The sequence below is a fragment of the Sciurus carolinensis genome, chromosome 12, assembly GCF_902686445.1.
Source record: "Sciurus carolinensis chromosome 12, mSciCar1.2, whole genome shotgun sequence".
Taxonomy (NCBI): domain Eukaryota; kingdom Metazoa; phylum Chordata; class Mammalia; order Rodentia; family Sciuridae; genus Sciurus; species Sciurus carolinensis.
The window spans coordinates 3,781,235-3,805,910 of NC_062224.1; the positions used below are offsets into that span (position 1 = coordinate 3,781,235).

General features: G+C 37.3%; 1 protein-coding gene across 3 annotated transcripts in view; it reads right to left on the bottom strand.

Annotated features, from left to right (window-relative positions):
* Positions 1-24,676, bottom strand: part of Lyst (lysosomal trafficking regulator) — a 149,638-nt gene that overhangs the window by 95,928 nt on the left and 29,034 nt on the right. For all 3 annotated transcript variants that reach the window (XM_047520102.1, XM_047520101.1, XM_047520100.1), the window contains exons 4-11: positions 17,215-17,305; positions 13,306-15,382; positions 10,501-11,530; positions 8,502-8,663; positions 7,047-7,203; positions 5,313-5,539; positions 4,758-4,824; positions 1,232-1,341 (exon numbers count right to left, since the gene is read on the bottom strand). In XM_047520102.1, coding sequence (XP_047376058.1) covers positions 1,232-1,341; positions 4,758-4,824; positions 5,313-5,539; positions 7,047-7,203; positions 8,502-8,663; positions 10,501-11,530; positions 13,306-15,382; positions 17,215-17,305 — 3,921 coding nt within the window. The remainder of the gene's footprint in view (positions 1-1,231; positions 1,342-4,757; positions 4,825-5,312; positions 5,540-7,046; positions 7,204-8,501; positions 8,664-10,500; positions 11,531-13,305; positions 15,383-17,214; positions 17,306-24,676) is intronic.

Here is a 24,676-nt window from a genome sequence, read left to right on the forward strand (position 1 = left end):
CATACCTGCATGTATCAGTATTCCTATTTAAATACCTTCTTACCTTATATATCTTAAAAAATTTATTTTTGTATAGTTAAAATGAAATATGAAACATACTTTATTCTACAGAAGTGTTCATTTCCATGTACACTATGGTTCTTCTCAATTACTTTAAAGTGAATGATATAACCAGAGACCTTACAAATTCTCCAGATTTCTGAATGATACTATAACATGACGACTTCATAAAATCAAGTGCTGAATCACTCTTCAACTTATTGCACATGCTTTTTCCCCTGTCAAGTAAATTTACTGTCATGTGTGTTTGGCAAACTGAAATAAGGTCTTAAGATTTATTCATAACGAATGACATGTTTTTGGTTGATCCGAAACATTAAAAGAGAGGAAATGAACACTTAATTATAGGGACAAACAATAATTAAGGAGAGATAAGTATTGAAAAGATTGACCTAGTAGCATGCATCGCGGGTCAGCTGATGCTGATCACCATCAGGGGAGTGAGCCTGTGAGTACTAGGAGCCTTCCACATACAGTCAGCTCTCCGAGGTCGAAACAGGTTGTTCGAACCTGTGTTCCCAGAGGTCCTGGGGGCCGTGGAGCTGGAGCAGATGGTAAAGTGGGGTGGGTGGGCAAGGCTACAAGACCCAACTTGCTTTACACAAAGCAGCCTCAGTGTTTTCTGTTTTATTTGCAAATGTTTCTAGTTGAGATTTCATAGTAAAAATGGGTTCTCCATGGCTCAGGGTGTGGTCAGTAGTCCAGCACTTGCCTAGCATGTGAGAGGCCCTGGGTTTTATCCCCAGCAACACACACACACACACACACACACACACACACACACACGGGTTTCTAAGCAACTAAAAGTCATTAGCCTATCCTACTGTAAAAGAAAATAAGGAATATAACTGAGAAGTGGATAATCTCATTTTTAGAAAAGAATGATCTCAAAGACAGTTGTAATTACAATTAAATTCTCTTTAGTAATAAAAATCACTTAGCATTTCTCAAGCACAAAGGTTAGAGGCAGAGTAAGTTAAAGGGACTATAATTTGGTTAGTCAAATTCAAAGTGAACTGGTTAAAATATATACAAGCAGTAAAATAATTGGGTACTTCATACAAGACGCCATGAAACTGTGTAACAACTGCTACATCACAACAGACAGCTTCCAATTAAAACACATTCTATTAAAGTATTAGTGAAAATGTAAAAATCATAGCATATTTACTGTACAAGGAGATTTCTCCAGAAATATCCTCAAAAGAAGGGTTAGCTCTTCTGAACATGTTCTTCTGCTCATCAAAGACACCAGGAGATCCACAAGTACTTTCTGGCAAGCTGAAAGTAAGACAGCAGAGGAAAAGGAAGCTAGTACACATTTAATTAAAGAAAACAAACATCTTGCATGGATTATGGACACTTTAGTCATCTCAAAATTCACTGAACAAATAGCAAGGTTACTAAATGCATCCTGACGGACAGAACGATTTTCTTTTAAAGATTGGCTGGCCATAAGTAAACTAAAGGCAGTCTTTAAAGAAGCATAAATCAACAGAGTACCTGTTAGATATGCTGACATTCCCCATACCATAAAATGGTCTGTTACCTTTTCATTTTGAAATGTTTCAATTATAGATATTACTTACATGGGAAATTAAATGACAGAAATAAATATAAACATTAAAGATTATTCAAATACTTAAATATCACAGACTATTTAGTTTGAATAACTTATTTTATGAAGGGTTTTAGCATAAAATATAAACAGTGGCGCATAAACTCAAAGAATTCTTTAGAGTAAGATATTTTCTTAGTCTTTAAGAGCACACTTTAGTGTTCCTAGGTTATTTTTACAAGTATTATCTCAGTTGATTCTTACCAAAACCAAAAACCTATGAATCAATTATTATTATTACCATCTGAGAAGTAACAAAAATAAGACTTATGTAAAACCTGAGGTGCCTCTTGAAAGACTGGTAGTTTTGAAGCTAGGCTGCAGTCACCCAGTTTAAGAGGCAGTGAGCTGATGCAGTAGTGCCACCGAGGGCACATCTGGGAAGACAGCTTACAGTGACACCACAAGTTAGCGTGGACTTTGTGCTCTAAGTAACACGAACACTTTAAGGGTTTTAGAGTAGGAAAGGACTATGAATAGTGTGTTAGATTTTTTTTTTTCAGTTCCAAATGAGGATTGCTTCTGTAAAACCACTGAAAACTCAAAGCACTAAAGTATAAAATTATCAAAAGGAAAAAATCTATAGTAACAAAAATAAAAATAAAAGCAGTGGGGAGGCTGTAAGCACTGGGGGTACACCTGGTGAAAGTCTGAAAACTTTTTCTTTTTTTTTTGGTACTTGGGATTGAACCCAGGGGTGCTAAACCACTGAGCCATACATATCCCCAGTCCTTTTAATTTTTTAGTTTGAGACAGAGTCTCAATAAGTTGCTTAGGGCCTCACTAAGTTGCGGAGGCTGGCCTTAAACTTGTGATCCCCCTGCCTCAGCCTCCCAAGTCACTGGGATTACAGGAGTGCACCACCACGCCCAGAAGAAGTAGATGGATAAAAGAGAAAGCTGCAGCATACTTCCTTCCAATTATAAAGGGGCTCAGAGCAGCGGGGGGCTCATCTGTTGGTCTAAAGTCAGGAGAGGGAATGAGAATGCTGCTGAAAACACAGAAATGAATGAAAAGTCTGTTGGTAACCATTCACCTCTCTTCCTGTTTCGGATTTCAGAGCACAGAGAGCTCAGTTTTCACTTTTAAGCTAAAAGCCTGATGAGTCTTCTCTAAAGAAATGGAATGGATTACCAAGCGAGAGCCCAGAAGTGCAGTGGAATGTTAACACCACGGCTACTGAGCATACTGGTCACGAGGCCTAACCAAAGCCAAAAGCTGACACAGAAACAGAGCATTCAGTGAAGCTGTCCTGCCTGGATGAAGGCAGATGCTCCTCCCAGGCCTCACTCTGCATGCAGAGGGCACCTTTTCATGATGTACGCCAAGCTCCCTGTGGGGTAACGGTGGCCCTAAAGGCTCCCCAAAGTAAAGCTCTCTTCGTCAGGGCACTAGGGAGCCTCTAGCACCCACTGATACATTCACCCAGGGCTCTTCAGCAGAGTATCCAGTCAGAGAAAAGGCACACAGGAAGACAAATTTAATTTTACAACACTAGAGGAAACCCCCAACCATTTCTTAAACATAAAGAGCAAAAAAGGCTCTTAAAATATTTGGGAATCAGAACTCTAAAAGAATAATCCCAAGATGTAAAAAGTGAATGATTGATAAACTGATCCTAGAGGATATAAAAGTAATTTAGGGGTTGGAGGAAATCTTCTTAAAATGTTAATTACAATATCCAGATATATAAACAAAGATAGTCTATCATCATATGAAAAAGTAATAGCCAGAAAACAATAAAACAAAGAGCTTTTAAATATTAAGTAGATAGTTGCCCAAATTAAAAACTGAATAAGAGGTTGAAATAGAATTGAAAAATATCTTTCAGAATATAGCACAAAAAGAGAGAGGTGGATAATATGAGAGAAAAGATAAGAAGACACATGCAGAATCAATCCAAAAGACCCAAAATCACAATTAGCATGCAAGAAAACAAAAAACAGAGACTATAGAAAGAAAAAAATTATTTTAATAAGTAATAAATCTGTATGATCTCAGATTGGATCTTCCTAGATTTGACAAGTAATTGTAATATGGCATCCTGGGTAGGACCCTTGAACAGGAAAAGCATATCAGGCAAAAACTTAGGAAATCTGAATAGACTGTTAGTTAATAACCTATCAAAAAATTTAAAAAACAACATATCAATATAGCTTCATTAACTGTAATAGACACCACACTACTGTTAGATGGTAACAGGGGACTCTGACAGGGAGGAGTGCAATACACCCATACGATACATAAGTAAATAGAGGAGAAAGAAAAGCTTTTCCTTACAGTACAATCCCAAATAATAAATGTAGAAAGAATGATAGGAATAGAAAATCACTATTCGGCCAACTCCAGTCTTAGCTGCTTCCATGAAGGATCAGTAACAGATGCTAAAATTCATGGGTTAAGGTATGAGGGAAAATAGGATATTTACATACTTTAAGCTACAAACCCAAAAGATACTTATTAATTTTAAGGGGAAAATAGTAACTATACAACAGAGAAACCTGGCAAACAGCATCTTAATCAAGTGATTGAAGTTAACATCACTAGTAATAAGATATAGACATCATGAATCCCTGAATAATAAGGCCCTCAGAAGGACCCAACAGTACTGTTAAGTATTTCTGCCAAAAATGCATATTTTGAATTTAATCAGAAGGAAACATTACACAAACTCAAATTACTGTTTTATGTTAGCTTTCATACTCCAACTAAAATTTAGGTTTATTGTGGCTAAGCATCATATTATATATTCATTATTAGTTTCTCAAATGTCTGAGAAAGCACTAATTAGAGAACAGACAATATGAGATAAGGCAGCAGTAGAGCATTTTTGTGCCAGGTTGCTGTCCCCACAACACTACCCAACAACTTACTTACTCCTTTCAAATTTCGATTTTCATCTCTGCGCAATAAGTATGTCTATTTATTTGAGGAGGACAGAGGGATGAATGGGATGATGCATATAAAGGTACTTGTGAAATCAGAACACTATGCCAATGGACACCATGATGAGCAACTCTTCACACAAGAACAAAATAATTTCAAAGCTATTTGTTTAAAACTAACAGTTTTAACTTACCTTGAAAATCAGAATCAGCTTGTGTTAAAATACTCAAGAAGCCTCCTAAAAGACTTTTCACAGTTCCCTGAAGATTAGAAAAGGAAACATAAAAAATTAAATGTTTTACCTAATGGAAACAGAGAAACTTCAACATCATAATAAATAATTTAATAGGAATCTTGTGTGTGTATGTGTGTGTGTGTATGCATTTAAATGACTGGAAAAATGGTATGTATAGGATTAATTATGCATTTCTTTTCCATACTATCTTGAATTTTTGATATTTAAAACAATGAACATACATTACAATTAAATTCAATTTTTCAAAAAATTACCCATTTTCAGAAAGATAAGGATTCATTACTGGTCAGCCAATGACAATATTAACTTTCTATGCTACTTTCAAAAATACAGAATTAGAAGATTTTTAGAATGTTACTTCAAGGTCGAAACATAGGTGTTATAAAAGAAGTAATCAGTTCAACTAATTTTCAAATGAATTGGGTTATAAATAAGGATATGGGGGATTGGGGTATGAGTGATAGGTATTAATCAAACTTAAATAACTTTTACCTGTTGCATGAGTAGAAAAACATTCTTTTCTTTCTGCTGGATAATTTTCAAAAAACTCTCAAATACATGGGCAAGCACATCAAGTTTAGCTTTGCTAGCAGAAAGCAAATTTAATTCCAGCATGCAAATCTCAGGATATATTATTTCCCCTTGAGTGAGTTTTTCAATTGAGTTATTTGTACTGACTGATGCACTGAAACCTTCTGCTTCAGGCTGCAAGTCTACCACTGCAAAGGGAAATAGGAAAGAATAAGTTCATACTCTAAAACATGGAATAAGTTATTTCAAACCTTATTCTTCATTTAGAAGACCTAGTGGCAAAAGTTTTATTTATAAGAAGAGGCTCATAAAATCTTTTCCTAAATATTACTTTTGATTCCATCATTGAATCGCGTCTTGTGGATAGTTTGAAGTTCAATGAGTAGTCTTAAAAGTAATTTTGATATTCAATAAAACTACAATATTACCAACAGCAATTTTTATACACGTGATAAAGATTAAACACATCCCTCTAACACAACTGGAGAAAAATTATCATTCCAAACTTTTTGCCCCCAAAATATCTAATCACAGGGTAGTTTAAATCACTTGCCCATATTACTAAGAAAATAGTAGATTTGGCTCTCGATTTCTGGGCTCAAACTTGCAGTACTCTTGCCTCAGCCTCCCAAATAGCTGGAATTACAGGCATGCACACCGTGCCTGGCTTGGGCGTATGAATGTCAAACTTTGCCTTCTTCATATGTGAGAAAAAGAGGCTGTCTTACTGAACATGACATTTTGGAAAACTGATATTAAAAAGAGACTGCTATGAGCTTCAAAAAATATTTACATAGTGAAGAAATTTATAAATTTCTACCTGGACCAGAATTCTTTAAGTTGAATTTTAGTTAGCAAACATAAAAGGGAGGACCTCTATCATTACAAAATCATACCTGTATTATGACAAAATCACCATTAAACTGATATATTTTCAAAAAGCACCATCTATGGCTTCCTTACATCCTTTAACTAAAACATCTACAATTATTCTCATTCACTTTCTGTGAAAACGAAATTCAACTCTGAGGAAGATATACAACTCTAGAGTTAGGGAAGATGAACAGTACTGAGACACTCAAGGCCAGCAGACAGAGCCTTCCCTGAAACCTCTTGGTTCTCCTCAACCCCTCTTTTCCATTCCACTCAAAAACGCTTAGAGACAAAGGATCATCTGCAATGCAGTTCAACCCTAGAGCAAAGTTGGGCTGTGGAAAACTTAAGAAGAAATCTATGCGGCAGAATTCCTGGATGTCACAGAATGATGTCTGCATTCCTTTTATTATTTAATCTTTATAATAAACTGCCAGTAACTGGCTAGTTCGTCTTTAGTGAGAACTCTGTGTAAACATCACCTCTTCAGAAAGGGCATCCCTCATCACCCCATCACTACTGCATCACCTGGTTTTACACTGTCATGCCTGCTTATTTCTGATAATTACTGTCTATATTTCCTAGTGGAATGATATGAAGGCAGGGAAATAAACCCATGTTCTTAGGTGCTCAATGTTTGTGATAATGAGATTCATTTCAATGTTTTAAATTGCATATACAAATGCCAGATTTGTTGTGAAGATCAAATAAAATGTTACTGTGATACACTGTTTAAATTGTAAGACAATACAGAGTTCTAAAGTGGTCTCATTCTGAACCGCTTTGCAGATCCAGTCACAAGCACATCCACAACATTTTTACCGTCATCCCGGGTCTCGCCATCCTCAGGATTGCTTTCACTGTCTGCTTCATAACCTTCTTCTTCAACCAGAAGTTTAAAACTACAACACTGAGAATCCTCAGCGTCTTCTGAAAAATCTCCAGGCTGGGAAGATAACTCTTCCTCAGACTGATGGCTCTAGAAGATCAGTATAATTCAAAGGCAACAGCTGTAATATTCACTCACTCCTAGCAACAGAGTATTTATTACTCAAAAGTCATTTTAAGGACAGTGTCTATATTTTTTTAAAAAAATCTTAATAACTAGTAGCTATTATAAATTATGAAATTCACTCAGTCAAACTTTCTAGTACCTTTCAGACAATTTCACACTCATTTAAATGGGTTTCTAACAGATAGGTCATCTTAGTTTCCATGAAAAATACACCTACGTGAGAAATTTTATTCTAGTTATACAACAAAGAAGACCACTAGGAGGTGGACTTATACTTCACACTAATGTTAATATAAATTATTTATTTGCTAGTGGAAATTTTTTTCAAAGTTTATTACAAATAATACTTCATAAATTAGTTAACCATAGAAGATAAGGCAATTTTTCAAAGGAAGTGAGGATTTCTGAATGCTATTGTCCACATACAAGAATCTCAAAAATTAAGAGTCCCAGTAATAACTTTCTGTTGTAACACAGAAAGTGACAAGACATTTTCTTATGAAAATGCTATAGATATCTTCACTTTAGAACATGTGTTTACTTTAACATTTTATAGTTAACCAATTGATTCAATGATAAGATGAAGGCATTAATATCTATTTCATTAGGTTTTAAAAGTTATGGCAAACAGTAACGTATTTTGGGAAAAGATTATTAAACATCTCATCTATCTACTGACTAGCACTAGGCCAAAGAGAAGTTATATGAAGATTAGTGATAATTAAATAAATATAAAATAAACATGAAAGAAGAAATGAAATAACTTCATCACAAAGTTACAGGAAAAAAAAATTTTAAGTTACTTTAGAAAAATAATGTTAACACCAAACGCTAAAATACTATGATTGCCATTTTCTGTGCAAGTACTAGTCATTTTCATGTTGAGTGATTTAAAATTAATAATGAGTAGAGTTCTGTAAATGTCAGCTGCATCAATATAGGACCAGATTAGATAACTGAATCTTACCATCTCTAAATTACCACTTAATAAACTCAGTTATATGTAAGACTTATCAAATCAAATCATATATTTGTTTTACTAGGAGTAATACTCAATGAATTTCCAGATTAGATTAAGGAAAGCAGGTCATATTGTTCTCCTGTTTTGTGGTAAGGTAAGATGAAACACTACCCCATGGAACTCATGTGACTAAATCTGGGTCCCTCTGTTCTAAGAACCACGTTCACCAACCTCCCAGTCCCATCTCACAGGCCTGCCTCTGCTAGCCATACCCCAGTAACACAACCATACAGATTCATACCTTCTCAGTCACAGCTTCGTTATGTTCAAAATCTGCTAAGTGGTTCCCCAGGGCAACTCGAAGCAGGGCATCAAATAAAGGTTTTGCCAATTCTGTCTCAGTCACCTTTGACTGGGAAAGATGGTCCCTCATTTCAAACAATATATTTTCCACAGACAAGTTCTAAGGTAAAATAAAAGAGACTAGGAATATTAGTAACATGCTTTTAACAGAATAGTGACAAAATAATTTCAGAAAACCCATTTATTCACAGATATCAAGGTAAAGTGACTATAAATTTTGAGCTTTCTTATCCAAACATTCTATGTTCAAGTTAATAACATTTTTATTTATCAAATACATTACTTGTTTTTAAGGTTCAATTACCATAAACGGATTGTCACAAAGATTATTCCTTGAAACTTCATACTTTCAATTAACCATCTTTAGAGTTTACAAATTCCTTACTGTTGCCGTTTAGATATGAGGTGTCCCCACCTCCACAAACTCAAGTGTGAGACAATGCAAGAAGTTCAGAGTGAAAAGACTGGGTTATGAGAGCCTTGGCCTAACCTTAACCTGACAGGGATTAACTGGGTGGTACCCACAGGCAGGCAGGGTGTGGCTGGAGGAAGTGAGCCCAAAATAAACTTTTCCTTCTCCAATTGTTCTTGTCAGGGCTTTTGGTAACAGCAGTGAAAAAGCTGCCTAAAACACTTATTGCTTATTCTTAGGGGGTCCTTAAGATTCTAAGAAGTTCTAATCAGAACTCAGAAGCAGGACTAAGAGGATTATCTCACCTATTTCTAAAAAATAGGTTGTGAGACCATGAAGATGAAGAAGAAACCAACCTGTCTAAGGAGTTATTGTCTGCCTTGAGAAACAGGTACCAACAAGGGAGGACGACAACTGTATTAGAGCTGTGAGCAAAATTCTCTGAGAAGAGAAAACAGTAGGTGCCTGAGAGACCAAGTGCCCCAGAGGAGCTACATAGGATGATGGAGAATAAGCAGGAAACATCAGGCACTGGGACAGAAGGAGAGAGAGACTATGCCAGGACAAGAACACACACACTTCCCCAGAAGCAATGGCAAAGAAGAGCAGCTCCGTACGGCTGACTGCAGCAGAGTGGGAGACTGCACAAGGAAGCTGAGCAGATTGTGAAGGTTGTGTATCCAGGCTAAGTAGTGTGGATTTCAACTAAGAACAATATGGAAATATGAAGATGTTTTAGACAGGAGGCTACATGGAGGCTGACATGAGAGTAAGAGCTCACTGGCTGAAATAACATTAAGGGACACATTTGTAAGAGATCAGATCTGCCATATTCCAGAGCTCCTTAGTAGCAGGGCCTGAGATTATGAATGTCTTTTAGGTACGAGGTGCTCTCAGAAGAAATTCATCAGGATGTGCCAGATGCAGAAGAGGTCAGGAGAATACAAACAAAGATGTGGTTTCAGGAAAAATCTAGCTCATTCCATGGAAAGTTCTGGAGCCTCGAGTGTACCACAGAGACTGTCCTCACCCCCAGAGTCACATCCGACAGCCCCTGGTGGTAAGCACTCTGCTTGGACAAAGCATCCTATCAGCCAAGGCAATCCTCAGAAGAGAGAAGCAGTCCACAGCGGACGGGTGCCCAACACAAGAAACGTGTACAGACAAGACGTGAGGACGAGGACACTGGCACATACATCAAGGTGGGGGCATCCAGGCAGGGCACCCAACAGTGTCACACCAAGACTGTGAACTCTGAAACACAATGTGCATGATCACTCACCTGACGCTAAATACATGAACTGCTTCACATGGGCTTTTGCATTACAAACTAAACTGTAAGGGTCTTTAGGGCGCAAGCTGGGGCATGTGGTTCTTTGTGCCTTCCACGATAGCTGGAACTGTGCTAGGCACACAGGAACTTCTCAAAATGTAAAAGTTTTTTAAGTATAAAATAGTAAATCAAGACTTTTAAACACACATACACACACACACACAAAGAACTGGACTAAGAACCAAGTATTACCTGATGAGGTAACTCCAATTCTATCTTTTGTTGACTGGTTCTAGCACTATGAAGACAAATGGCCAGAACAGCTTCCAAAAGTCGTATGCTCTGAAGTGCGGTTTCACTTTCTCGACTCCTCAACACCTTTGCTTCCTCAGGAGCAGCTTCAGTAGGTGAAATGGGGTTCATGTTTATGGAAGAAATATGTTGTGATTCTGATGCACCTAAACTGTCAGCCCTGATTCTTAACCCCTGCAGATCAGATGGTGTGTGGTCCTGTGTTGTAGTCAAAGATGATAAATCTTCCTTCATTGCTTTCACCTGCTGAGAAGTTCTGATGAAGTCTTGGTTTTCATTCACATTTATATTTCCCTGTCTTTTCCCTTGGTCATCTTCATGACTTCTGAATATTTTCTGTATTATCATAAATATCAACTTATGGCATACTTGGAAACCACCAAGCCTATGAAACTGTTTCTGGAAGACTGAGCTCAACATGTAAATCCAACGACACATGGACCACACGTCTGCTGCTTGGTGCATACGATCGGGAGAAGGCAAGACAAGGCTCTCAAGAGACAAACATGGTAGTGCATGACTTAAAGGCTCGCTGGCTGTACTGTCGTAGCCAGAAGTATCTTCTGACTCATTGGCGGACTCCCTATCAGACTCTGCTTCTTTACTTACACATAAAAATGCCACACAGAGGAAGAGGTTTATGGTATTGATGTGAACATCTTGGGGAACAGTCTTCCGCTTCTTTGGATAAGCTTCTTTGAGAACAGCATAAAATTTGCTGAGACTCTGAGGAGAATCTGAATAAGCCTGCTGGCTATGGGAGGGGGCCCCTGCATTTGAGGATGAGGGCTCCTGCTCTTCAGCACGTGATCCATCGACACCCGGAGTGGAGGCATCTCTCTGTTGTTCCCCTAGGCTGAGTATCAGAGTTTCAAATGCTCTTAAGGAATGACTTCGAATACCATCTAAGTAATTTAATTCAATTATTTGATTTATTCCATTACAACTTAAAAACAAATCTCTAATTACCCTGTGAGAGAAATGAAAAAAAAAAAGGTTTATATATATATACATATATAAACATCATTTATAAATAGGTACATAAGTTACTTAAATATGGCATTGCTGCATGTGGTATATACTTAATACTACCTAATTTGATTTATTAATCATCTGGTAAAGTTCTTATATATTGGCCAGAACCTCAAGCTACTTTAGAATTACTCTCAAATCCATCTTCAAACACTGCATGTACGGCTCTGAAACTACTTAAAAAGAAAGGATTACATGCAACCCAAATTAAGAGAAGCAAATCAGGGAAGACTATTTTTCTCCAAATTCTATGTAAATTCTACTCCAACCCCCATCACACCAGCGGCAGATGCCCCACTAGCAGGCAAGCATTTGGCGTTTGTTCATTTGTTCCTCTGCCTAACGGTTCATTCATCACTTTTCATTTGTTTTACATCTATATGTCAAAAAGGTAAAGAATCACACCACAGAGTTGAAATTCTCCTCAGAAGATTTTACTCGCAGGTGGAGATTCAGTATTGCATGAGTTTCTCTGCAGCTGTTTTTAATGTGGCCAGTTGATCAGAATAGACAGACCCTGACTACTAGACAAGGATTCCAGGGGACCAGGATACAGCTCACCTGTAGGGACTTGCCCACCACAGGCAGGGACCTGTGTTCCATCTCCAGCCCAGCAAAAAATATACAAAGTGGGTGGAGAGAGGAGAGTCCAGCTCTGCCTCAGTGAGACCTGTGTCTAGGTCACTGGAACTACTCTAGTCACAGAATATAAATTGGCTCAGTGATGCTCAGTCCTTACTTTGCAAAGTTCCAGGTTGCCCACAAACATACCTAAGAGTCATAAAACTTTCAAAGTCAGTTCTATTCAAACAATGTCAAAAGGTTCAAAATTTAAAAAATGATTTAGTATCAGTATCAGTTTTAAAGTGGTTCTGTTAAGATGAACCCCAAAATGCCACACATGAAAATAGTAAAGATAGTTTTTATTTATTTTGCTACAAGTTTTTAAGAGTGGTAGAAGCATTAATTTGAAAGGCTACTCTACCTACCAGAAGCAAGCTTTATTTATAAAATTATTTTTTAAACATATCAGACTTGGCAATCACAAAATCTAGAAAATCACTGGTGGGTTTACAAGTAATTTTAATTTCTTATTTGTTTTTCTGTATTTTCTTATTTCTCTACATGCATTGCTTAGGTAATAAATGCAAATATGATATTTAAAAATAACAATTCCCTTAATATCACTTCTTTAATATATAATTATCATCTTATGTATGTACATATTTATATGGTTGTAAATGAGTGAGTACTATTTGAAATTTTGTATATTTTACCCACAAAATATTATAAGCATTTTCCCTTGTCCCAGCATAAAATTTGTAAGCATTTTTAATGGCTAATAATATTTCATCAATAAACACAATTAAACTTGGCCCTTGCCCTTGGATATCTGTGTTACATCTCCCCTCTCCCCAGAAATATATCTAAACTTTACTTTTTTTCCATTGAGAAACTAAATTCAATGACTATCCTCTCCTTTATCACTACCTCCAGTCAAAATAAATAAATAAGCTGTTTCAAATATGGCAAGAGGTGGGAGTTTTTTTTGTTGAAACTAAAATCAAATCAGAAAAGACAACAGTAAATATGGTTTAGGCTACTGATAAGGCCCTGGAGATATGAGGGTTAGAAGTTCAAATGCATACGTTTTATCACACATTCAAAAGCATCCATAAGAAAACATGTCAGCACATGTATACACACACAAACCTGGATTTAAGCAGGACAGGCAGAGTTTTTAAATAAACCTGAAGCACTTCCTGTGGCAGACACTGTTTCAGGTGGCTACACATAGGAGTTCGAGCCGAAGTAATGTCGAGGTGTTGACAATGATGTGCCAGTTCAACTCCTCTCTGGAGCACAGGGTTAAATAGGTAATTATACAATTTCCACTGAATAACTACATTGCCTTTCTGGATTAAGTTACAAATGTGATTTGCAATCTGTATATTATGCAATCTGTCTTCTTCAAAAACAAAGTTCTGATAAGCCTCTAACGCATCCCATTTCCACAGCAAGTCTTCAGATCCAGTGCTGGGCAGGATCCCTTGAAATCTGTAAGATGGACTGAGTGAACCTGAGGAAGGCTGGGCATCACACAAGCTGCCCTGCAGGGTCTCTTCTAACTTGACCAGCTGGTCAGAGTCAACAGTACAAATGTTGCAAGATGCTTTTTTAATTTTCTGTGATATCTCTGCACCTCCTAACTGATCCAAAATAAGTTTGTTAAGGATATTCAATATATGTTGCTGAAAATTTTTCAGGGCTGGCAATTTAAAAGCATGCAGCAAAGGGGTGATTACAGATTTGGGATCCATACAACAGCATATTCCAACGCTGTGAATGCCTGACAGAATCTGGACACAGGTGCTGCCCAGAGAAGCCTGCTGCAGTAAGCGCAGGCACTGATGTGCACACACTGCAATACAACAGCAGCGCTCGGGGTAATGGACATCTCCATCTGCAGTCTCTTCAAAGGGGTTTCTGGAGAGCTGGTTTTTAAAAGCCGAAACCAGAAGTCCAGAGAGATCTCGGTGATGATGCATAAAGTGAGAATACTCACAGCGTCTGTGTCTTTTTCTTGTACACACTGAGTGATGAAGTTGCTCTGATTTTACTTTTTTCACAGTGTTCATGATTTTCATCACACTATTTATTAGGGCTGTCAGATGTTCTGAGGCCTCAGGAGGAACACCATCCCTTGAAACTAGCCATTCCATTTGAAGAACGGCTGTTTCAAACAGACTAAATCCTTGATGCTGAATGAATTCTTGAACCAAGTCCATGGCTTGACTGAAGTAGAAGGGATTTGAAGCTGCACTCTGAAGACAACAGATCAGGATCTGCAGAACTCCCTCCAGAAGCTCAGGTAACAGAAGGGCTCTGTGACGAAACTGTGAAAACAGAAAGCCCTCCTGGATCTCCTGTAGTGTTTTCTTTTGTCTTGGTGCAAAAGGGTCAGGCTGCTTTTCTAAGCAAGTTCTAATTTTTAAAGCTGCCCTAAGCAATTCAGTTAAGTTTTTTCTAAGACTTTCTGGCATCACCTCTGCAGCACTAATATCTACTGACATGAGATGCAACACTGTTCGAAAGAGCATTCGCTGAACCAAAGCCACAGGTTCTTCGGTCCAACTTGCAGAAACCACTTGACTCTCCAACTTGTCACTTAGATTACAGCAGTCCCCAAAGCCTGCTAGGAATTCAGTCAGTGTGGGCACTACACTGGAGGCAAGGGCAGAAGTATGATTCAAAGTAATGTCAAATTTACAAACTTTTTCCAGTAAAGACAACAGAACATGACATAGGTCAAATGGGGAGTTATTCATGTTACTGAGAATAGACAAGGCAGCTGGCTCACTTAAAATGTCTGCGTTTGACTCCTGCCTCGGAATAGTCTCTGTGGAGGTTTTCAAAGCCATGGTGTCAGGAGACACCTGCTCTTTGGTTGCAGAGGAGTTGAGTTTAGCTGAAAGGTGGTCTTCAGGAGACTGGGTTATGAAACGCTGCAGCACATGGAGCCTTCTGTGCTTGCTCACTGCTATGCTTTTCTCATCTGAGTTGCCCTCTGAGTCGGAGGTGGAGAGCTGTGTCTTTCGAGCCTCTCTTATAGAATAGCGATGAGTACTTTTACGATGTCGTTTGCTTTTTCGAAAAGAATTTACTTTTGTAGAAACCTGACCAGGAGGGGCACTTCCTTCTAAACATAATTTTTCCTGAGTAGATCTATGCGAACTTGAGTTCTTTTCTTTGGTCAGGATTATATCAGATGATGATGGCAAATTAAAATCTAATGAAACGAAGAAAGAAGATTCAGAACACTTCAGCATGTTTGTTAGACTCTATTTGTTCAGACAGTGACCCTCCCACTTACCCACTGTTCACCGCAGGAGTCTAGCCTCAGCATGATTTTGCTATGGGCTGTTCACTTATGCCATCTCTGAGTTACTTCTTCACATACTTATCCTTCTCATTCTAAACACCAGGTGGCATTAGCTCAAAGGATACCAACTGATTTGGAAACTAAAAGGAGACTAGGATGTAAAACCATATATTGTGCTTTAACTGCAACATAAGAGACTCTATCTGGTAGTTAGTGCTGCTGTCCACACCACTTTACAAACTTCCAGCAGTGTCACAATTAAAGACACAGGGATAGATTATGTTCTCAAAAGAAGTTTGAGAAGTTTGAGAAGTTAGTTTATAGCCTTTAAGAACTTTAATATTTTTCCAAAATTAGTTCAAAATCATATAGTATATATCAAATGTTCATCAAGACTGAGGTTGAGTTCTTAATTCAAAATATTTCTCAAGAGCCTCATACACTGAACTAGGCACAAGATGTGAACATTACTGTTTCATCCTCAGTCCCTACCAGCCTAGGGTTTGTCCTGTGGTCAGCACTCAATGGCAACTTCTTGGAAAAATGAATGAATCCTCTCTACTAAAAAGATAATTAAATTGATCTTTCCCTTTGCAATATGTAACAAGATCTATGTGACAAATGTAGTTGCAATTTAGAGTGAATAAAAATGTGTAAATTAAAGAACTGTGCTTTACTTAGGAGAGGGAAACAAACAAATGAGAGGAAAAATTAAAAGGAGTCTGACCAATTCCATTGAAGCAAAAAATATAGGCGATGAAGAAAATGTCCCTAAAAAGACACTAATCAAATTTCTTACATGACTAACAATTTCTGAATTCTAAAAATTCAGAAGAAAATAAGAGCAGAGAGTAAAACAATAATATTACAAGACCTTAGATAACTCCCTAAAAAGAGCCCATATGAGAAATTTACTAAAAATACAAGGCATTAAAATATAACACAGACGGACTTTTTTCTTTTAACCTGAGAGATTCTCAAGCATTTCACAATTCACATTTCCCAGAAACGGTCAAAGGGGAAAACTGCTAATTCTTCCAGTGAAACATTTAAAGTTTCATGTATTTATATATATATATATTTTTTAAATCAGAAGATAAAAATATCTATTGGCTTTAAGTATAATAACTCTATACAGTTTTGAAAAAAAATATTATTTCAAACTTATCCTTTAGAAACAACATTAGATAAACTAAAGCAAACACTGCAAGTCATTTCTGGAGAACTGGTAGCAGACAGCAATCTTTAAGCAAAGAAACTTTAATTTCTTTCTTCAAACTTTCCACTGTCCATTTTTCTGAAGTGTTGTACCTAGGTTTACTCTCTCTGAAAAGTGCTCTGCTTCTTCATGTATTTTCTAATCATCATTATACTGAGTAATCCCCTAAGAAACACCGGGGTTTTTATATTACTAGAAGGAATAAAAATGTGCTTGCTAAAGAATTTTTCTGTTTCTTTTTCTAAATACTTTTTTAGATGTTGATAGACCTTTATTTTACTCATTCATTTATATGTGGTACTGAGAATCGAACCCAGTGCCTCACACATGCTAGGCAAGCGCTCTATCACTGAGCCACAACCCCAGCCCAAGAATTTTTCATATTAAGTATACAAGAAATCATGGTTGAAATATGCAGAATCTGAAGCTGCACCAACTCTGCAGGCAGAAGTAGCTTTTCTGTGGAGTTTTTTCCCAGTGGAATGTCGATGATGCCGTGACAGGCTGAGGGGACTCATACCTGCTGCCTGCTGCTCCTGAACAGGGATCTTCCACACCAGGGGAAGCAGCGACAGAAGCAGAGTCAGGAGTTCTTCTCGGCACGTCAATGCCTGTCAGAAACAAGAGTCCTCGTGTTCTAAGGGCAAGAGATACTTTCCTTCCTAATACCTTGTCTTAAATTGAACCAAAAAATCCTTTTTGCTGAAGAGTTCCATTTGAGAAGCAAGGAATCAAATTAACCTATCTTAAGTCTAAATAAAACTGTGATTCTTTTCCATTTATAGGCCCTTCCAATGACAGAAGAATGTGAGAGTATTTGCTGGTATTTAGCACATTCTTGCTGTTATTTCCAAAAACAGCTCTTATTACTACCATGCACCTTGCAAGAATTCCTCACCTACCTATGAAAAAACAGATTTGTTAGGTGAAAATGAAAAGTTAAGCCCTATTAATTAGCAAAATAATAACAAGAAGTTACTGGAAATTTTTAAGTCTTCATGCAGTTAAATGGGAAACTCAGAAAAAAATAAATTTAAAAAGAAACTAATGCTATTAATAAATAATATATAAAAGAGAAAAAGATTTATTAGTGAAGGTAATCTAATAAATATTTATTGACTGCACACTTATATCCACAGGACTTGCTGTCTTACCCTTTCTGGAGTAAATGATCCAAGCCCTGGAGAAGGTCCCCTCATTTGGTCCATAAAATACATACAAACAAGAACAACAGAAGGCATGGAGTATAAGTAAGTCCCCAGGTGTGGTACAGGTGATCAGTTTAGGAGTTCAGAAAAAGGAGCAATCATTATTACAAGTATGGAAGTAGGACTGGAACTTGAGAGTGACACCTGGGCCCCCTGGGCTGCAGGTGGTCAAAGACTTAATGACTGATTTAATGGCCAATCAAGTTGGAAGTTATTCCTTACACCAGCCTATCAGATTTGTTAAGGGGAGCAGTTAATGTTAGAGGCACAGACACAATGTCCAACAAGACAGATGGTGACTGTAAAGTATTCTGACAACAGAAACGGTAGAGAGATATTTGAGAAAGTGTAAGGTAGGACTAAAATTGCTCACAGTTGATTTACTATGAAGCATAAGGGTGGGAAGAGAAAAGGTCTAAAGACTTCTCATAGGTTTTTGGTAGGCAACCAGGTGGCTGATAATGAATTCACCAAGACAGGAAATTTACGAGTGATATTGGGTCCGGGTAGAGACAATGGATTCACTTTTTAGAATTTTTGAGTCTTAGATGCCTGTGGAATATCCAAATGCATTTTAGTAGACAAAAACTATATATATCTAGAACTTAAGAAATCCATATGCACAAAAACACCTGGGAATCATGGGGTGGAAGTCAAGGACGTATGTGAGGTCTCCCAGAGAGAATGTGCACAATGGCAAGAAGCCTGATGTGGCTTGAGCTCTGGAGGTTGTTTTTTATTTTTATTATTATTATTATTTTTTTTTTTTTGCAGTGCTGGGGATTGAACCCAGGGCCTTGTGCTTGCAAGGCAAGCACTCTACCGACTGAGCTATCTCCCAGTCCTCTGGAGGTTTTTAAAGACTTCAGGGTGAGCAGAACCTAAGAGATTAGGAAGCAGAAGAGATTAAGAAACAGCCTGGCAAAAGAGAAGTGGAACCTGAGGAATCAATGAAGAAAGCAATTCAGGAAAAGAAAGGAGAGTCAGCAGGGTCGAAGCTGTTATTCTTGAACTGTGTCAGATGATGGTTGAAAGGCATTTAAAAGGCTTGAAAGGCAAGAGCAGGGTCCCTGGTGACCTTAACAAATGCAGGGGGTTTTTTGTTTTGTTTTGTTTTGTTTTTTAGGTGCTAGGGATTGAACCCAGGGCCTTGTGCTTGCAAGGCAAGCACTCTACCAACTGAACTACATCCCCAGCCCCAAATGCAGCTTTAATGGCGTGACTAGGGGGCAAGACCCATCACAGCAGGCTAAAGAGTCAAAGGAGGGGAGGTAATGTAAACTTTGGAAAGAGTAAACCACTATTTAGTCCATCATTTCTGAAAGTCCTCCTAACCTGCTCTTTATCTTCAACAGATGGACCAGTAGCAGTCTAAGGAGCTCGCAAACCTCAAATGCATGTGAAGCAGCTCTGCAGGACATGTTGCCCTAGGAATTTAGCTCTTGCTCCATAACAGCACAGTGGCAAAATCACCATGACTGTGGGAACAGACATTCCTGCCACAAGAGGTCTGGAACACCCCTGGCTCCCCCCACATGCAGCTAAGTCCAGCCCTGGCAGTACCTATTCTGAGAAGCTTCTCCTTCCCCCCCAAACCAAGACAACCGCTCCCCTCCTCAAATCTGCATGCCTATTGGTCCCACTTCACCAAGTGGATAGTTGTTAGAAACTAAGAGCCTTTCAAAAGGATGATACTGTAGCAAGAGCAGATTTTTGGTTTTCGTGCCCTCTGCTGAAATTGTAGTTCTGAAGAGGATCCCAAGACCATCGGACAGACTAATGCAATAGTGAGGAAACAAATCTCATTTTACACTCAATTACCATCATTTCTAACACCATTCTATTCATCACCAAGGCAGTGCTCCCTAATCCACTGGACCTATTCCTTTTTTTAGGTATTGTATATTCCCAGGTTTATTTATCCTTTCTGATCCCAAAGAAACCCCACATTTAATTCTGTCCTTTAGGAAATTATCAAATCTTTTTCTATTGTTTGTGGGCACCCTGGAAGACTAGAAATTGCAGTCCTCTGTTTCAGAATACCTCTAGTTTTATCTCTCAACATCCTTTGGATACGCAAAAGGCATGGATGGTATCTAGGGGAAAAGGATGCATCCTCATTCCAGTTAAGTGGAAATTTCCCACATGCCACACACTGATCCACTCTCTGGTTATCTCTAGGTTGTCCAACCTACAGAAATATGACCTACCAATATTGGCCAGAGAAGACACTATGTACATGAAACATGGCTATTAACTAACTGAAGTTCCTTCTGTCAAGGGATGGAGTCTATTTCTCCATCCCTTAAATCAGAACTGGCCTCATGATTTGCTTTGACCCATAGAAAGAAACCAAAGTAACGTTATGTGACTTCTTGCAGCTTCTCCCTCGCCCTCTTGGAATGCTTCCACCACCATGTAAAGAGTCTACTGAGAGATGAGAAGTCATATGGGTGAGAACAGAAGCAGCCTAGCCAAGAGCCCCATCCAACAGCCCTCAGTCAATCTGCTGACTTCGAATCCAGATGTGGGCCCAGCTGACATCACAAGGAGCCAAGGTAGCCACTCTAGCTGAGCCCTGCCTGAGCTGTCAACTTGGAGTCCCCTGCAGTTCACTGAATGTACTGTTCTCTCTCCAGCTCTGATGTCTCTGCACTTGTGGTTCCTTGTCCTTAGGCTTCCTCCTGCTTTACACTGGGAGGCCTGATCTCCGAGAAGCACTTCCTGAAGACGGTCCTCTGCACTTCCCGAACACTTCCCCCCTTTTGTTATCACTCCATCGGTCTGTCTCCTCAAAAGCTAAGCACTCTGGGTAAAGACAGCCTCTGTTTTCATCTCTGCTGGCCCACAGTGGGTACTTAATGGTCTGCTGAGTGAATTGTGTAGCCACACTCTTAAAAGTCTTGTATTTTTCTATTATATTTATTTTCTGTATCACTACAGATGGGTCAATTATGCATTACTATAGATAACAGTACAAACATATAAGAAGATTTAAGTATCTTACACAGAAAATAGCTGAAGATAAATCTATTAAAATGTCTAAATTAAATTTTATTCAACAATGTATAACATCCTTCAGTAAAACTTCATACTTTACTCAGCAAAGTAACCAATTTTATCACATATCCATAGAGTTTGAATAGGAATGAAGATTATATAACCCTGAAATTTTAAAAACTATTATTTATATCACATGGTTATATATACTAGTCCAATTTTGATATACTGTTGGCATTAGATCATTGTTATTTTCTATCTATTGTGTAGGAATGCAGTTATAAATTTACAATCAGGGTATAGAAAAAATTAGAAACCATTGCTACCAAATATTACATGGAAACCACTTTAAGGTGGAAGAGATTCCCCATTCTGATCAAAGGTATCTAAGAAACACCAAGAACCCACATCACACTCAATGATGAAATTGCATGCTTTCCCCCAGGTCAGACCCAAGGCCACGATGTTCACTTTCACCTCTTCCACCTGCCTTTGAACTAAAATTCAGCCCAAAAGGCAAGAAAATAAAGTTGAAAAAGAAGTGAAACTATCATTAAATCACAGATGATATGACTATTTACACAGAAAATTCTAAGGAACCTACAGAAAAATTTCATGATTTAGTAAGTGAATTTAGCAAAGGGACAGGACACAAGGTCAATATACAAAAAGTAGTCATATTTCTATAAGCAAAAAATAGGAAAATAAAAAATTTAAATGTCATTTATGACAGCATCAAAAAAGAATAAAATATTTTGAGTAGATTTAACCAAGGAATGTGTAAGAACTCTATACACCAAAAACCATAAAATATTGCAGAGAAGTTAGAGAAGACACAAATAAACAAGATTTATACCAAGTTCATGGAACTGAACATTGTCGTCAATTCTTTCCAAAGTGATTTATGGACTCAACATCACCCTGAGTGAAATAAGAATGTGCACCTTTGTAGAAATGAAAAGCTGGCCAAAATTTGTATGGAACTGTAAAGAACATAGAACAGAAAACATTCTTGAAAAACAAGAATAAAATTGGAGAGCTTCACTACCTAGTTTCCAGACCTCTTTTATACAAGTTACAGTAATCAAGATAGTATGGTATTGGGGAAAGAAGAGATGAAAGATCAATAAGACAGAGAGGAAAGTCCAGAAGGAGATCATACAGATATGGTCAACTGATTTTCAACAAAGGCACCAAAGATATCCATTGTGAAATGCAGGCTGATAAGAAGAAAGGGTGCCAGAACAAGTGGGCAACTACATGGGAAGGAGTGGGAAGGAACCACAACTCCTGTCTCACACTACACACAAATATTAACTCAACCTGGATCACAAACTTAAAGGTAAAAGCAATAACTAGAAAGCTTTTAGGAAAAAAAAGAAAACTAGAAGAATATCTTGCAACTTTGGAGTTGCAAGACAAAAATTTCTTAGGACACACAACAAAGTAACTATAAAGGAGAAAAATCTGCTTTTCTAAAGACACTGTTAATAAATAAAAAAGCCATAAAAACCATTTGGAACCCAACAAAGACATGTATCTAGAATACAAAAAGAACTGTGACTGGATGATAATCAAATGATCAGACCTTAAAAATGGCACAAAGCTTGGATATTCATAAAAGAAGATACAACAGTCTGCCCTTATCTGTGGTTTCACTTCCTGTACTTTTGTTACAGGCAACCACAGTTTGAAAATATTAATGCTTAATTCCAGAAATAACTCACCAATTTTAATAACATAGTATATTATCACAATTGCTCTACTTCATTATTATTGCTGTTAATCTCTTGTGTGTAATTTATAAATTACACCTTAACACAAATATTTAAATATAGGAAAAAGCAATGTAGGGAAAGTTTGGTACTATTCATGTTTCAGGTATCCACAGAGGGTCTTGCGATGTATCACCCATGGGTAAGGAGTGACGCTTTGTATATACCTGTCTAATAAGCACATAAAAAAGTGCTCAATATCGTTAGTTGTCAGAGAAATGCAGATTAAAACCACAATGAGATTACTATCTCATATTCATTTAAGAATAACAAACACTAAGAAAACTGGCAATATCAAATATTAGACAGGCTATAGAACAACTGGAATTCTCATGTATTGCTGGTGAGAATAAAAAATGGTACAACTACTCTGAAAATAGTTTGACAGTTTCTTATAAGATTAAGCAAACACCTAACCTTTGACCTAGCAATTGCATGACTAGATAGTTGTCCATGAGAAATGAAAACACACCACACAGAGATTTTTACAAGAATATTCACAGCAGATGTATTCATAATAACCAAATGCACACAACCCAAGTGGTTAAACAGGAGAATGGCAAACTAAATAGAGGTATATCCATATAACAAATACTAATCACATATGAAAAGTAGTGAACTAGTGATTCATGCAGCAACATGGACACAAGAATCTCAGAGAAACAAGAAAGAGTACACATCACATGATTTCACTGATGCCAAGTTTTAGAACAAGCAAAACTACACTTAGATGCTAGAAATCAGCAAGTGGTTGTCTTGCAGAAGGTGAAGGGAAGATGATGTCTAAAAAAAGGGCATGTCTAAACTTTCTAGTGTGATGGAAATGTTTAAACATTGATTTACATAGGAATAAGCATTTGTCAAAATTCATGCAACTCTACGCTTAATATCTGTGTATTTACTATATTTGATGTATATTGATTATATTTCAATCAAGTCTGTCTAGACTTTCTATTAAATATCTACTAATAAGGCAAAAGGACTAGAGGGGGTGGGCAAGGGCTTACCTTGCCTCCTCCCCATAGTGTCCCAGAAGTGCTCTCCCTGTTGAGAAGCAAATTCAAAAGCACAAGTTTCTCTGGAAATGCATGCTTTGTGTTTAGATTTTATCTTAAATGATGACATCTTATAGATTCAAGGATCGTTCTCTTATTTCTTAATCAGAACACTCAAATGTTAATAAGCCCTTTTTCCTTTTTCTTTTTCTATTTATTTATTTATTTATTTTTTGCGGCACAGGAAGTTAAACTACAGCCTTCTCGGAAACACTAGGCAGATACTCTACCACTGAGCTTCATCCCCAACCCAGTAAACCCTATATATATTTTCAATCCAAAGAAAACATCTACTATTCCTGCTATCATTGCTATTAGATATTCCAAAAAGTAACTCAGATAAAAGAAAGGGATAAAAAAAAATTACCATAGGAAAAAATATTATTGCAGTTACAACTTGAAAAATTTTAATCACTTAATAATACATAAGATACATTATGACATAAAAGGTAGTCTCTTTATCATAAAATACTTTCTTAACTGGAAACTATTAGCAACCCAACAAACTAGTATCCAGAATACATAAAGAAGTTCTATGACAGATAATGAACAAAAAACCTGGCCTTAAAAATGGCACAATTCTTCAACAAAAGAAAGTATACAAATGGTTCACCAGCCCGTGAAAAAGCACTCAACATCACTGACTACCAGAGAATGGCATTTATACTATTGATTCTTTCAACATATGAAAATTATATAGTTCATCATTTACTTGGGACGCCTTTATTTTTTCTCAAGAGTATTTTATTGAATTCCAAGGAGAAGTATTGCATACATTTTATTAAATTTATTCCTGAGTATATTTTTTATTGCTGATGTTACTCACATGGTATCTTGAAAAGACAGAGAAAGCACTGTATTTAAAAATATGGGGTAAAAAGATAAACAGAGCATGCTATGCATTTAATCAAAACTTCAAAATAAAAAAATTATTACACATGGTC